This window comes from Vigna unguiculata, chromosome 3 (assembly GCF_004118075.2).
Source record: "Vigna unguiculata cultivar IT97K-499-35 chromosome 3, ASM411807v1, whole genome shotgun sequence".
Taxonomy (NCBI): Eukaryota; Viridiplantae; Streptophyta; class Magnoliopsida; order Fabales; family Fabaceae; genus Vigna; species Vigna unguiculata.
This window is the reverse complement of record NC_040281.1, coordinates 2,514,989-2,532,040: the sequence shown is the minus strand read 5'-3', so window position 1 is coordinate 2,532,040 and position 17,052 is coordinate 2,514,989. Positions and strand designations below refer to the sequence as shown.

At 30.2% G+C, this 17,052-nt stretch overlaps 2 protein-coding genes across 2 annotated transcripts; one reads left to right on the top strand and one right to left on the bottom strand.

Moving 5' to 3' along the window:
* Positions 1-4,972: 4,972 nt before the first annotated feature.
* LOC114174962 (short-chain dehydrogenase TIC 32, chloroplastic) lies at positions 4,973-8,021 on the top strand. Its single transcript, XM_028059698.1, has 8 exons — positions 4,973-5,575; positions 5,661-5,892; positions 6,027-6,106; positions 6,245-6,401; positions 6,598-6,679; positions 6,927-7,014; positions 7,122-7,168; positions 7,362-8,021. Exons 1-8 carry the CDS (start codon positions 5,452-5,454, stop codon positions 7,563-7,565), a joined length of 1,014 nt encoding a protein of 337 aa, XP_027915499.1. The 5' UTR covers positions 4,973-5,451; the 3' UTR covers positions 7,566-8,021.
* Positions 8,022-13,029: 5,008 nt separating this feature from the next.
* On the bottom strand, positions 13,030-17,052 carry LOC114178176 (WD repeat-containing protein 44-like). Its single transcript, XM_028063931.1, has 8 exons — positions 16,882-17,052; positions 15,460-16,723; positions 15,240-15,330; positions 14,947-15,104; positions 14,807-14,858; positions 14,470-14,549; positions 14,264-14,357; positions 13,030-13,936 (listed from the first exon to the last, which is right to left on the bottom strand). Exons 2-8 carry the CDS (start codon positions 16,609-16,611, stop codon positions 13,404-13,406), a joined length of 2,160 nt encoding a protein of 719 aa, XP_027919732.1. The 5' UTR covers positions 16,612-16,723; positions 16,882-17,052; the 3' UTR covers positions 13,030-13,403.

The following is a 17,052-nucleotide window of genomic DNA, read 5'->3' as shown; positions in this document are numbered from 1 at the left end:
AAAGCCACTTTTAAGCACAACTAAACAACTTCTAACTGAGGTAGGATTATCCCTTCTTAACTCCTTTAATCGTTTTTTTAACTATCATAAACATGTACTTCTGTCTAACCATCTTTTTTGCCCATTACCTCTAAAATTAATTTTATGGGTTTTATGATAATTAATTGTTGATATTACATGCATATCCTTGTTCATACCGTATCCTATATATTAAATATATGAAATGATTTCTTTTTGATATTACCAATATAGGTCTGTTTTAAAAAAGTTATAGATAAGAGTTAAGTCATATTTTATGTGCACAAGTTAACAATGTTTTTAAAAATTTTAATCTTAAAAATGCTAAAATCGTATTTAGTATTAATGACATCAATACAAAAAATATTCAATGAAATTGACGATTTCAGATTAAAGTCGTGCCCACAAAACACGACTTCCTGTACATAACTTTTTAAAAAATAGACATAGATCGATAATATAAAAAAGATTTTTTTTTTATAAATTAACCCTCCTTTTAACTCATAATTATTTGTGATCACATGAGTTTTGAATTCATTGTATCAGCAAAATTCAGGTCTTATGTTTCATTGCACACAATGATGATAGGCAAACGTTAAATGCATGCTTTGGTGTTGTTCACATTTATATCCAAAGTCAAATCAGTCTGCAAAACAATGCATATTTTAAGTGCGACGACTATGATTCATGTTACACATGAACTCGATATATTAAATATGTTTAACTCTATCTTTTACTTCCATGACCTTTTTTTTTCTTTCTATTCTGTCGATCATTTCAAAATATTAAATTTGTTTAGCGTTTGCAATGTGTATTTATATATTTATATTTACACTTTTTGTACAGTCCACTTTATTAGTCTTCCATTTTCTTAATATTAAATTTTATTTTGTTTATATATACCACGTTTTAATCATAAATTTATTACAAATAAAAATCATAATTTAGACACAGTAAATAAGAATTAAGACTTACACAGTAGAGTTTTATTTTCATATTAAAAATTAAGATCTATAAATTTATTGTTTTTTTTTATTGGAAGTGATATTAAAGTATTTTATACGTTGAATGATTCAAGATTTGAAACTTATTATATCCGCAAATCCAGAATTAGGTATGGTACTAAAAAAAATAATGGATAGAAGTGGAAGAAAAGTTTGCAATTACTCGTGAATTAAGCTCATACTTTTTCTGATACATTGACTATGAACTAATAATATTGGTGTTAAAACATAGTGACCACCATTTAAATTAATTTATATGCAAAAGTAACTTTTAGTAATTAAAAGATGAAGCTTACAACAAAATTTTTGGGAAAGTGTACACTAAATAAATTAGTACATTTATGTCTCATTTCAAAATAAATATGGTGCATAACCTATTTGCAAAAAAGATTAAGTACATGAAGAGTATTAAACTTGCTTCAAAAATAACTAGAGTTCATCTCGAATTTGAATTTATTTATAAATTAGACTTAATTAAATTTTAAACTAATTTAGAATTAATAACAGGAAATAACTAAAATTCCGTAGTTAGGATTAGAGAATAATTTAAATTTTAATTCATATATCGGTTATAATTTTTTATTGACAATATAGACTATTTCAAATACTAATAATTTTGAATTTATAAAATAATGTTTTGACTACGTAGTCTCTATTTTTTTGTCTTTAAATGTTAATTTAGTGATATTTTTAAGGAATAATTTTTTCCATTCTTGTAAGATTTATATTAATGATATTAATATTCATTAAAAATATTTTGAAATATATTATAATTTTTTTCACATTATAATGATACATTACAACTACCATCTTTTTTTAATCCCTCACCACCTTAAACATCTTTATTTGAAAAGTCATATATATAAGTCATAAGATTAAGATTTAAATCTTTTAAAATTTCCCGATTGCTTCTTGACCGACGTAACATTAAAAATGAAATCTTAGATGATATAAATAAAAAAATATTCTTCTAACTTGAAAATTATGAGAATATATATTATAAGGTCTTTATGTTAGAATAATTTTTCATAAAAACCCTTAAAAATAATAACGAAACCCTAGAAATAGAGATGTGTTATAATCTACTTTCACATTTAAAAATTTAATTATATTAAATAATTTATATACACATGTATTATGTATGGGCTGAAAAGAAAAAATGAATGCAATAAAAAGTTGTATAATTATTTTATTCTAATACAAAATATTATACTTTTAGTTTCTATAAAATAATCCTTAGAAAAAAAAAAAAGCAAGGGCGTAATATAAATTATTTGGTGTACTTACATAGATTCTTGTGCATTGTTTATCTCTCTTCCCAATTTCTTGCATTTACTATATTTTATTAATCAACCGACAACACCCATTACTTCATATTTTGTTCTTCCTCCTCTCTAAATATATCCTTACTTTTATATGATTTTATTATCATTTTATAAATAAGAGTAAAAACATATTTCAAATATAAAATATGAAGTGAAAATAACTCGAAAATTTACAATCAAGTATCATACTTTATAATTTGTATGTCAAGTATTAGTTTATCCTTTTACCCATGTCTTAGAGCATTATTGAAAAAGTATAACTTCGAAATTTTAAAATGACTGAAATTTGGAAAAGAAAAATTAAAAAGACTATTATCATGAATAGCATAGAATGTTTGTTATAATTTATATAACTAGTATTCTAATTCACTAAAATAAAGAAAATATTTTCTACCATCATATGATAAACTTGATGTAAGATTAAATGAGTTTTTTTATGATGTAAAAAATTGCATTGATTGAAGAAAAGTGTAAAAGAGAAGCAATGAATGATGGTGTGAAAAGGTGAGTGCATTGATTTAACATGCATTGTAGAAGTTAATTATGAAAAAGTCAATGTGAGAAAGATGCCCCTAGATAAGGGTGAGCTTTAAGAAGATAGATTTTTTTAGAAAGAATAAAAATAGAAGTGTAAATAAAAAAATATGCAAGATTAATAAAAAATGTTGAAAAATTACATTTAATAACATTTACAATGACTTTCTTAAAAGGATTAAATATATTTTTTCACTAAATTATTTATTAAAAATCTCGTTATTTTAAAATACTTCTCCATTTTGATTCTATATTTTATAAAAGCAAAATAAAATCTTCTTGAATGTATAAGTATGAGAAAAAAAACTAACAATATTACCTATTATTTACTACCATGATAATATTTTGAAATAGGTACAAAATTGATAGATAAATGATAAAATATAATTTTAATGAATAATTTATTATAAGAAACATATTTAACTATTTTTATAATTATGATAAACTTGATTAATGAATGTCCTGAAAGTATACAGATTAAAAGAAAGTATTAAAATCTACATAGAAAACATCAAAAAATCATAAAACAGGGCATTTCTTCTATCTTAATAAAAAACAGTTCTTTTAGTTTCATAATCTTAGTATAAAGACACCAGTTAAGATTTGGTATAATTAAACTCTAACTATTTTTTATAATACTTTTTTCTAACTTATTTTTCGCTTTATCTTTGCATACATGAGAACTTTTTAAGTGTTTCTTTCTCTATTAAAATATATAATTTATTGAATAAACAGTGTACGGGTATGACTTTGGTTCTTAAAAGATGGGTATAATGATAACCAGATTAGCCATGGTGACGAGTGGTGCCAAGAAATAAAAAGCACTATATCTCATCGGTGTCTTTCCCTCGCACACACATTCATTTTAATTCCCCACAAACCCAAAACCTCATCCCAAACACTACCTCATCAAAACAATTAATTAAGGATAAATACTTTTTCATCTCTTAAGGAAATTTAAAATTAATCGTCATATGAAATATTAATTTAATTTAGCCTACAATTTTAAAAGTTAGTATATTTAGTTTTTTTATCAAAATTTTATTGAATTATTTGATATTTTAAACATATTTTGTAATAATATTTAAATTATCGATATCATTAAACACATTTTAATTTTATTGTTAAATAAGAAACATGTCTGAAATATTAAATAAAATTGATAGAATTTGATTAAAAGAATTAAATTCACAAATTTATAAAATTAAGAGACTATATTTTATCAAAATTTTAAAATGAACTAATTTTAACTTTTTTACTAAAAGTTAAGAGAAAAAATATATTTAATTTATTAATTAATAAACACCCTCTCACTCACTCTTCCGCACTATTTTGTAAAAACTTTAATTATTTCCATTCTAATTTATATATAAAAAACATATTATTTACCGCTATTTTCATTCTGAACTTAGATTATTATAAAATTACATTATATATAAAATTTAAATTATGATATACGGAATATAAGGTATATCTTTTATTTTATTCTACGAGTTAAATATGTTTTTAGTTTTTAACTCTTAGTGAATTTTAAAATTAGTTTATTTTAAAATTTTAGATGAGTTTAGTCATTCATCTTTTAAAATATGTGAATTTAATCATTTTAATCAAATTTTGTTAAGTCTATTTATCATTTCAAGCACGTTTCATAATAATATTTGATTTAATATTAAAATAAAAATATGTCAAATAGTATAAATAACTCAAATACAATCTTGAAATGCGCTTAAAACATCAAATAAACCTAATAAATTTTGATTGAAATGACTAAATTCATATATTTCGAAAGATAAAAAATTAAATCTATCTAAAATTTTAAAATGGACTAATTAATTTCAAAGGTCTCAAAATTATATTTAATCCTTATTCTTTACAGTACAAGCGTGGAAAATGTGTAATTTGTATCTACCAGCACCGTGTGTTTGTTTTTCCATTTTTTATCTCTTCTCGATTCCTTCTTTCTGTAGCCTACCTTCCTCACCAAGTGTCAGTAATAAATAAATATATATATTTATATTAATAAGATTTTTATGCTTACTATAATGATATATACATACATTATATATGTATATATGTGTGCATCTTCTTTTTGATTTGTGCTGTGTGTAGCCTTTAACCAATCTGTTTGTGACAGTATCAGTATCACGCTCACGCCTCTTTTTCTTTCCTCTTTATCATTCCTCTCTCACTTTTCTTTCTTCTTTTTTATTTTCCTCACCATTCTCTCTTTCTTCCCCTCTCACACTCTTTCATTGACATTAATGCAGAGCTGTATATTGCAGTAGCAGCATCTGCAAAACCTGACAGTGAAAAAGAGTAACACCTTTTTCACAGTACAACCCAAAGTCAAGTCCTCAACTCAACCCCTTCCTTTTCTCTGTCATCACAAAAACCTCCACACCAACAATCGCAACAACAATTCTATTTAATTTCCCCAATATTATACTCCGATATCACACTCTAAACTCCTCGCTCGCTCACTCACTCAAGACAAGAGTAACGTCCACTCCAACATTCACTGCAAATCCAAAACCACACACTACATATATTTTTCAGTTCTCACTACTAACATGATCGACACACTTCGATACCTTCTCGGCTCAGCCGGTCCAAGCGGCTTCGGCTCCAAATCCACCGCCGAACAAGTCACCGAAAACCGCGCCGATCTCCGCTTCCTCACCGCCATCATCACCGGTAAATTATTTCCAGACCGACTTGTAATAATTAATATGTTCTCATTAGTATTTATGAAAATTATGTGCGGTGTTGTTATTATCAGGTGCTACGTCTGGAATCGGAGCTGAAACGGCGCGTGTGTTGGCGAAACGTGGAGCGAGGTTGATTCTGCCGGCGCGTAGTGTGAAAGCTGCGGAAGACGCGAAAGCGCGTATAGTATCAGAGTGTCCTGATTCGGAGATCATTGTTATGGCTCTTGATCTAAGTTCGCTCAATTCGGTTAGAAGCTTCGTCAGTCAGTTCCATTCTCTCGGTTTGCCTCTCCATCTTCTCATGTATGTGAAACAATAACCGTCTCATGCTTCAATTGTTTTATTTCCATTTTTATCTAACCTCGAAAAGAAAAGAAAAAAAAAATTGATATCATTACCAGGATTCTCATCCGTGAATTTGAATGAATGAATATTAGAAACAACGCCGGGAAGTTTGCGCATGAACACGCTATATCTGAAGACGGAGTTGAAATGACCTTCGCCACTAATTACCTTGGTGAGAAATTAACTAACGATTAATTAAAGTAGAGAGTAGAAAGTGCTCGTGTGATTGGATAAGAAATAATCAATTGCAATAATGTAAGATTAATTAATTATTTAATTAATTAATGAGTGAAGGAAATGCTTTTGTTAGGCCATTTTCTGTTGACAAAGTTGTTGGTGAAGACGATGGCTGAAACGGCGAAGGAGACGGGAGTGCAGGGTCGGATAGTGAACGTGTCGTCCAGCATTCACGGGTGGTTTTCCGGCGATGCGGTTTCGTATCTGGCTCTTATAAGCCGTAACAAAAGGTGGCAATAACAACAACAACACGAGTGTTGTTATGAGTTGTGACAATCATTTTTAGTTTCTTATTGCTAACAATAAAGTGTGTTTTGAAAAAAAAAAAAATAGTCAATCTAAGTTGAAATGATGTGAACGTGATGTATACGTGTTTATGAAACACTGCACGCATCTTTGGACTGAAATTTGTCTCGTGTCCCCCAGCCATTACGACGCCACACGTGCTTATGCTCTTTCCAAGCTCGCTAACGTTTTCCACACTAAGGAGCTTGCACGTAGACTCCAGGTAGAACAAACACTTGCTATGTTCATAATCATTTCGCATTTATATTTAATTAATTCACATGCAATGCAATATCTGTCTATGATCCTATCCATCTCAAAAAGTCACATTTGTTTGTTTCCCTACTCAGTAATCATGTTTTTCCCAGAAATTGGATTCGTTTAACCCCGTTCTTGCTTCTAGATTGGTTTATATCATATTTTATTTCTTTGACACTGTATAATATTAATAAATTAATTGATTTCTGCAGCAAATGGGGGCCAACGTTACTGTTAACTGTGTTCATCCTGGGATTGTGAGAACCAGACTCACTAGGGAGCGTGAGGGTTTACTCACAGGTTGGAACCAAACAAACAATCCAATCTTGCTTTAGCTTCTATTTTTTGTATGATTATGGTCATTGATTTTGGCATTTTCCCTTTCATGTTCTAAACTAAATTTGCAGATTTAGTGTTTTTTTTGGCTTCCAAGCTCCTAAAGACCATTCCTCAGGTAATTCAAAATAGTGTACGCGTTCATCATGACTCATTATTGCCTATTGTCTGTCCTTCCTAATGAGATAATTTTCAAATGACAATTGAAGATATAAATAAATAAGTAGTTTAATTCTTGAATACAAGTATTTTTTCTGTCATCGTCTTTAACTCTCTTGTGCTGATTTGTTGCAACGCAAATAAAAATGTAGGCAGCTGCTACAACATGTTATGTGGCAACTCATCCGAGGCTGTCCGATATCTCCGGCAAATACTTTGCTGACTGTAACGAAACCTCAACCTCAAAATTGGGATCCAACTTAGCTGAAGCCACAAGGTTATGGGCCACTTCTGAATTCATGATTTCTAGGGGTCCAAAGGCTGCTTTTGACCTACTCAAGCACCTTGAATTTTGAAGTTTCTTGGGACACTGCAACACACACACACACGTAAGTCTGGAGAGAGAGCAACCCTAATATTGTTCTACTCTCTCTTGATAGAGTCAAGATAATGATAGGAGGGTTAACTTTGCACATAGGATCTTCATATATATCTAGGGTATAATATAATTAACTATGTCATGTATAATTATCTTGATCATCTCTTAGGCTAAAAAATAGGAAACTTGCTGGTTTTATTTTATTATTGGAAGCAAAAGTCTAAAATATGATTGCTTTAGATGCTAGTTAGATTGGGTTTCCATGATGATACAATGATTATGGAGCTTGGGTTATGTTAAACTTGGATCTTAGCTAGATTAGAAATGAAAGTGCCAGGAAAACTCTAATTGTACATATTGTTTATTTATTGCTCTGTTTCTGGGATGTAGCTGTACTTGTTTATCTGGGGATAATACAAAATTATACAAGAAAGTTCGATTGGAGTTATTATAAGTGGACAACAGAACTTGTAAATAGAAGAAAACAAGTAAATAAGAGAACAAGAACATGGGGTCGGGTTGCCCCATGTGGTGGTTGTTCTTCAAAGAGTATCTTTCTCTCATGGTATTTGCGTGGGACCTACTAACATGCTCCCCGTGGAAGCGAGAGCGTGCTTTTGAAGAAAAATTATTTTCCAACTACATTTTTTGTTAAACTAATCATAGCAATCCATGGACGAGTGATTGGTCACTCGTGCTATGCAACAAATCAATTTAGACCATTACACCAATAATATCATATTGTTTAAAAAAGTCTTTATTAAACTACTAATTATCTGAAGATATATGTTATTCATTTTATAAAAGTTTTGTATTAGTTAGTGTAAAATTTAATAACGATGTACTTATATAGTATTGTTACTATATGGTCAGTTCTTTTCGATATGATAAATTTCTTGATTATTTAAACAATTAAAATCTATATTTCAAGTTATTTTAATGATACACAGTTTTTTCTTCTCTTTTTATCATGTCATCCTATCCTAAATTTTTGCCTTTTTTTTTAATTTATATTTGTTGTACAAACTTTTGTGTATTAAAATTGTGCAAGTACAGTTTGTCTTATTTAAAAAATGGAATAAAATCTTTAAGTATAGATTTATAATTGATTTAAACACTTTGTTTACTCTCTCCTTATTATATTTTACACACCTTTTAAAGAATTTTCGTCTTAAATACTAAAATTGTTTGATTTGTATCATCATGTATAATATAATAATGTAGGTTCCAAAAAATGATTTGGTGATATTATGAAGACGTTTGTCCATCATAATAGATTAAAGTAATAAATAATGTTAAATAATTTAATAAATGCATGATCAATTAACTTATGATAATAATAATAATAATAATATAGAATATAAGACTTTATAATGTTCTAGAAACAAGAATCCTTGCAACTGCTAAGTCATCAACTCTTAATATGGATTTTGTAATTCATACGTGAGTTAAGTTAGGAGGTGGATCCGTGCCTTGGCGAAAATCTTCTTAAAAAATAAATCAAATATAGTGAAAAGAAAAAGTTGTAGCGTTTGGTATTAGGAAATTCTAAGCGAAAATATTCTTAAGAAATAAATCAAAAAATATTGAAAAGAAAAAGTTGTTGCGTTTATTAGGAAATTCTAAGCAAATTGGCACGGGAAATATATTTTTTGTTGGTTGAGTGATCTTTGTCACTTTATTAACTCATTATTGTTTTATAACTTTTCAATTTTATTATTAGTTATCGCGTCACTTTATAAGTTACTGCTATTATTTTCTTTTTATGCATCATAATTTTTTATGGCATTTTATCCATGGTACTTTACACTGCTTATTTTAATAAAAACATTCTTTAATATCACGTTATATTTTAATTTTAATCTGTTTATTTTAAAATTAATTGTTTAAAACCACGTTAATATATATAAAATTTAAAGTTTCTAAATATAAAATATACATCATCAAATTTTTAATATAATATACTAATTATTTATTTAAAAGTCACCTTGTTTTTATCAACACGTTGTAACATACAATAGAAGAAGATGGAGTTTGTGTAATTTTTTTATTCAAATGTTAGTTATTAACTTTTATTAGTGGGAATTGAATCCACAACTTCTCCCACCATATATTTAAAACTTATTAAATCTATCTTATTTATCTAAATTGTTAAAAGAGTATTAACCTTGTGTTAATGTATAACTGGTGTCATTATGTATACAGATATTAATTAATAAACTCCTATTTAATCATATATCATATCATTATCACATGTAAGGTGTAAATTATGATAAATTAATCTTATTATATAAATTATGATAAATTAATCTTATTATATACTTGACATTTAATTTAATATTTTTCATTTTTGATTAACTAACATTTATTTTAAAAATTATTCTCTATCTTATTTAAAATATTACAATTTCAAAATCACCATGGTAACAATGTCATGTGTAACACTGAATATCTACTTTTTGTTTTCTTTATGCAGTTAAGTGAATAAGATGATATATTTTTTTTCAATGAATAAATATAAGAAACCCAACAACCCTAAATAAAAAAAATAAAATCTCTACAAATTAAGACCATTTGAAAAAAAAACTTAGTAATTTTTGAAGAAATATTTTTTTTGACATGATTAGTTTTGATTTGACATAATTCTTGCTCGTGGATAAGAATTATCCATAAGCTAATCCAACTCGACTCGCGATTTAAGTGATTCACACAAAATTAATCTCAAATAAATTAGTGAATAAACTAAAACGTTTATAAATTTGTCGGCTTGTGAAAAAAAAATTATAACCTATAACTTACACATGCTAGGAAAAATAATCGTCAACAAATGATTTTCCTAAAATAATATCAATCTATTAAGATGTATTATTACTATTATGTACTGTAAATATAAATGTTGAATCAAATTTGGAAAAAAATTTATTATAAAAAATAGGGTTAAATATGTTTTTGGTCCCTCAAGTTTCAGTGAATTTTGGAATTAGTCTCTCATTAAAACTTTATACCAATTTAGTCATTCATCTTTTAAAATATATGAATTTAGTCATTTTAACCAAATTTTGTTAAGTTTATTTGACGTTTCAAGCACATTTTATGATAGTATTTAAGTTAACATTGAAGCAAAAATGTGTCAAACAATGTAAATAATTTAAATACTATCATGAAATGCGCTTGAAACGTCAGATAAACTTAACAAAATTTGATTAAAATGACTAAATTCACACATTTTAAAAGATAAATGACTAAATTGGTCAAAAGTTTTGACAAGAAACTAATTTTAAATTTTGCTGAAACTTGAGAGAAAAAAACATATTTAACCCTAGAAAATAATAATATCAAAATGAATCAATTTAAATATTTTTAAAAACTTGTGGAAGGTAAAGTATCCACTTGGATGATTATGTTATGTTGGATTTGGCACTTCATCCAATGACTGCACCAATTCTGATAGCGTTATCCACATGATATCATATGATAGCAACAATACCTTTCATCAAACTCTTCTGGCCCATTCTTTTATGGTCCAAACATGGCCCAATCTTAGATTTTTATTCGCATCCAGCTCTTCTCTACGCATATTATTTAATCATTAATTTGGGCAATTAATTAAAGATCTAATCTAATAATTAAAATTTGGTTGGGAAGGAAGACTCCATTGAAAATCAAACCTAATACACTTAAAACTTCAAATGCTTTGCTTTAATTTTATTTAATACTCATTAGTTCTAAATAATTACCATATTGCATTTGTTGCTTTGGTGTAGGTTGGTTCTAAAGCGCGTTGCACAATTATTTTAGAATTTATTAGAGAAAATTTGTGTAAATGGATATTAAATGCAATAATAGTCAATTAGTCTAAGTGTTTGAACACATATTTCATACTACGTATATGAATCTAGGAATTTAAATTCAAATGATTGCTGTGATAAAATTAACTTAAGTATTTCACATTATATTTGTTATTTGGTTTGAAATTATTAAGGAAAAAATAGTCGTATAAAAAAAATTTGCATTGTATTACTTAATTTTAAACTATCAAATATGATAAATCTACTGTTTTTATAAGAATTGTTTAAGAAGTCACACTAATAATTATTTTTTATTTGTTAATAATATAATTCCTTAAATTAATAATACAAATATATTTAACTCATTTCTGAAATTACAATTTTGGTAAATAATTATTTAATTTTTATTTCATAACAATAATCTCATAATTAAAGACTTTTGGTTTCTTAATTATAATTTCTGTCAAATCCAATTGATGACATATAGTTCCCGATAAATATTTTAAGTCCTACCCAGTTTAAATAACATTAAAAGTAGATATTAAGTAAATCCAATGGGAACAAATCTTATTTATATCTTGTCAGATTGGGTTTTACTTTTAATGATTTGTTTTCAATTTAATTTCACAAACTGACTCAACTTTGTACATTAAATTCACCTGAAACGAAAAAACAAAAAAAGCAAGATTGAGTTGTTCAAGGTGATTGTCTCAACTACTCTAGTCCAACATAAGATAATTAATCAAGGACCTTATTTTCAAATCATATTGAGTTCATCTATTCCAAGAATAATATTTTCTCAAATGAAACTAAATTTAAATATCTGAATTGTCAAGTACCATATATTTCTATTCACCACTATCACAGTTGCAAGCAAAGTTTGACTCATAATGAAACAAATGCTTCTTGGGTCATCTCAAGATAAAATCTCCCAATTTTTTGTGTTCCTTCTGAAAAAATTAGTATCTGGTTGACACTGCACTCATCAAATTTCTGTTATGTAGCGTATCACTTGTTTGAGTTAATTCGAATAATCACAGTCATGTGTCACTATAGTTTCCATGTGAGCATAAACAATAGGATAAACCATAAACTTTTAGGTTAGAGTAATGAATTCACAAGCATCTTTTTCTACTCACACCTTATAGAAAGTAAAACTAGTGGCTTAAAACAGTGTCATCCATTACTTTACACGCAATTGGCATTTATCTACTTTTTTTATGCAACTGACATTTGTCTCCTGATTATAAGCTTGCAGTGGAAAACAACTATCACAGAATTTTATGCACATCAAAATGAAAACTACAAATGGTAGAGACCCAAAGGGAGAAAAGGGTGTCTTCCATATTATCTATATTATAACTTTTAAACCATTCATTCCTCAGAATCTTCTTTCAACAATTTAGTTTGTCTTCCAATACTCATCTAGATATAATAATGACATTTTTGTTCTATGTGACGATTTTTCAAATAAAAATAAGATAAATGATCAAACTTAAAACATTAAATATGAGATCAAGTTACAACAATTTGCTACCCTTCAGGCAATGAAACACATGTTTGGATAGCAGTTCAAAATGGACTTTCAGCATAGGAAGTAGTGTTCTGTAATTTTTTCATTTTGGCTACTTAAACATGCACAAAGTCATTGAATTCAGGTTCTGTAAGCAAAAATTCTTGTATAAATTAAAGTAGAATACAATCCTCTGTATATACACATGGTCATGAATTACAACTCGAGCAGGACCATCAGCAAAAATGAAACTTACAATTATCTTAACCAACAGTCCTTAAAAATTAAAGAATCATATAATTGATATGGACTTTGTATAAAGAATACTATATCATGTGAAGGCAATCTCCAATCAGGTACTGAAGTATTGCCCTGGCTGCTATATTACTACACTTGAAAACAATGAAAAGCTTTGCATTGTAGCAAATTTCACTGTATGCAAGAACCCTATATTGCTATGTGAGCATAGCCACTAACCTTGGAGTGCCCCAGAAAATGAGCCAAAAACTTAGTTTCAGCCACGAACAGGTAATCCATAATTCTGGTACACTCTTATGTATCCATCCCACCCTGCTGTCACAATTACTTGGCCCCATAAGTGGGAATTAGACATTCCCTTGCAAGCACTTCTCAAGAACTTGTACTCTGATTTACACATTGTAGGAGAAACAACAGTTTGTGTTTGACATGAGTCCACAAGTGCCTCCTCAGGCCACGTTGCAGAAACCTTTGGGATCAACTCTGACAGAAATCCCCGGCTTAAGAAGAAACAATCCGGCGACGGCAGCGAACACCTCTGATTTGCATCATCTCCGAGCGACGGCGATAAGAGTGTTCCTGGGATTGACTCAATGCCACACCATGGTACAGCGATTGATGCGTTGTGGGAGAGAAAACTCTCTGAAGACCAAACTTTCTTTGCTTTGGAATTGCTCCTATCATGGCCATTGTAATTCCAGATACATACATTCGAATCCTCACTTACTGAGATGATATGTTTCCCATCAGTGGTGAAGGAAGCATTCATCTGACCAGCACTTCTTAAACCTGCAGGCAGAGAAGAGGAATAAGCAATAATTTATGTACTTTATTTCCTAAATACAACAATATAGTAATGCTTGTTTCTAATACTTAAAAGGGAAGAAATGTATATGGGATTGCAGCTCCTTGAGTGGTTTTGGTGTTGTTCTCCAATCTGAATAGGAGCTCTACCTTGGTAACCTAAGTTGATGTTTAATGCAAACCTTAATATGCAGATTAGTGATATAAAACTTAATTTTTATTCCAGAACAGCACTACGAGTTTCTGTGCATGTAAACTTTGTCCTACTTAAAAAGATGCAGCAAAAGAAGAATAAAACATGTGTAAACCTACCCTTGAATTTGTAGATTATGTCATCTCCAGAAAGTATACAGACATGTGAATCAGCAGAAGCAACCAATAATTTGCTCGGGTCAGTTGGTGAAAACTGCAAAATTTAGCCATATATGATATGATTAATGATCGGTATCCAACAGTGTTGTATAGGGTGGCACAGAAAAGCAAATTCCAAACCAGAAAGAGTGAGAGAAGTAACCAACCTGAAAGCCAGTGATCCTTTTCCCTGATGTCTTCTTTTTTCCTCGTAAACACAACTGAGCATCCAATTGCAGATGTTTATCTAGACAAGAGAATTCAACAATATGAAGATTGTTAGAAGCTGCTACTCATAATCATTTGTGAGATCATTGGTTTAAGTATGGACTCTGTTCTATATACTACAGGCAGAATATAACATCAAAGTAATCAAATCTGGAACAAGGGACATCTATATACAGAAGAAAGAGCAATATAAAACAATCACTCACACGAAATGTACAAATGAACCAACAAACCAATAACCTGAATATACTTTCATGAAGCCAAATACGTGCATACCTTGGATATCATAGAAACGGCAATTGCCTGCCATGGTACCCACAATTGTGCCCTGGAAGAATAAGAAAACAAATTTGAGGAACAAAGCAGAACATATTTTCCTGCCACAAATTTTCAGTTAAATGTATAGTGAAACAGACCTTTCCATCAGGGCGGAAGCACACAGCTGTGACTATCTCTCTGATATCTATGTAATCACTAACCCTACTGTTAACAACTTCCCAGATGCGCACTTTTCCATCAATTGAGCCACTGATGAAAACATTATCATTGATGGGGTTGAAATTGACGCATGTCACTGCATCAAAGGCAATAGTAAGAAACCAATATTCAGCAAAAAATGAAAAATTTAGAGGAACACGTTACAGAACAACCAATATTATGCAAATCATGTATCAACATACATAACTACACCAAGAGAGTAAAGACTCACCATAATTATTGTGGGGGAAAACTCTAAGACATCTATCAATTCCCACATGCCATAGGCGCACTGTCTTATCAACAGAGGATGACAGTAGAAACTGCAACATGTAAAGAAGAATATATACTACAGTAAGTTAAATTTTACAGAAAACTAAATCATATGCAAGTTTAAAGATAGCGCAAAATATAAGAAGACAAATAATAACTTGCTTTATATGGAAACTAACCCCTCTTTTGGACCAAGCAAGGTCCAAAATGTCCCCACTGTGACCTTGGAATTCGTGCAAAGGTTTTGCCGATATACGGAAGGTCCTCGGTGGGATAATCACACAGGTTGCTTCAGGGGGTCTTCTCAACTTCTCCGGTTTGACTAATTTTTCTTTATCTACACCAAGGGGAGCGATACATGAAAAATTATTTATTTTGAAATATATATTTGATGGATCATTGTCCAGAATGTCCAGTTCACTTGATCTCTCATCCTCAACCACCTTCCACACACGTACCATCCCATCTTCACCACCACTAGCCAGATACTTTCCATCAAGACTGAATTTCATTGTCAAAATAACACCCTTATGTGCTTTAAACTCCTGCTCCGTGTAAAGGGAGGAAAGCTCCTTAAACCGCTTTTTATACGAATGAACTCGAACTCTTTGTATCCCACTTCCATCCACTGAATCACAGTCTTTGCACTTAGTTTCATCAAGCCCGTGATTATGAACAAAACAAGCAATAGAATCAAGTGTCTTTAGCCAACCCCTCTTCATTTTTCTTTTTCCAACTCCTAACAACCTTGTGTTTTCAGCATCTCTCTGCAAATGTCTGCGAACCATCGATGAAGGCCCAGTATTTCTCTGAAACTCCTCCAAGCTAATCAATTGGTTCGAACCCAAAACACGCAGTGTACTTAGAGTTCCATCCTGACCCAGCTTATCCACAATATACTGTGTTCCATCATCCAAATTCCTTATCATACACGCCGAATTCTCGCGATTTTCACGGGAACCGGAAGCCTCACCAGACAAGGAATCCAGCACAATCTGGTTTGAGGTAGAGGGAAGACCCTCCTCAACAGCAAGAGAAGTCCTCAAAACCGCCCCACTTGTAGCAGTGATTCGGTCAATCCCACAAGGTTGATCTTGAAACTCCTCTCCCTTGGTTGAATAATCCAAATCAGACTCCAAACCCATCCATCTCAAGAAATTCTGGCGTCTCTGGTTAACACTTGCAAGGTCTTTTGCCCACACCTTGTGCCTAGTAACATGTCCGTTATTACCAGAACTAGATTCATCTGATTCTGAACAATCCGAACTCCCATCAGAGACAGAGCACAATTCCTCACGAGTATCATAAAACTGATCCTCTCCCCCATCCATATCCTACCTTTCCCCAATTCCCAGTGCTAATCTCAAGCAGATTCCTTTCTTACTGAATAAACAATTCTGAATTGAACGGATGAGTTTTACTTCAATTGGGGGAAAAGGGTATCTGAAAGCACACAAATCAGGAACAGTTACGGCGAATCCAAGAGACAAACAAAAGAGGAGCTAAACAAGAGAAGAAAAAAAACATGGATTTTGGAGAATGAAGCGTAGAAAAACGAGAAGAGGCAGAGAGGGGAAAGAAAACATGGGATGTTTTCTGACCTTGGTTATCTTCAAAATTGGAGCTTGATCCAGAAATCGAAACAATTTTCATAGGGATCTTCGCTGTGTTTGTTTGTTCAGTCTGCACTGTGCATCCACAGGAATACCTACCCACACCCACCACTTTGTGGTACGGCAAAGAAGGTTAAAAACTGAAGAAAAAAAAATTAT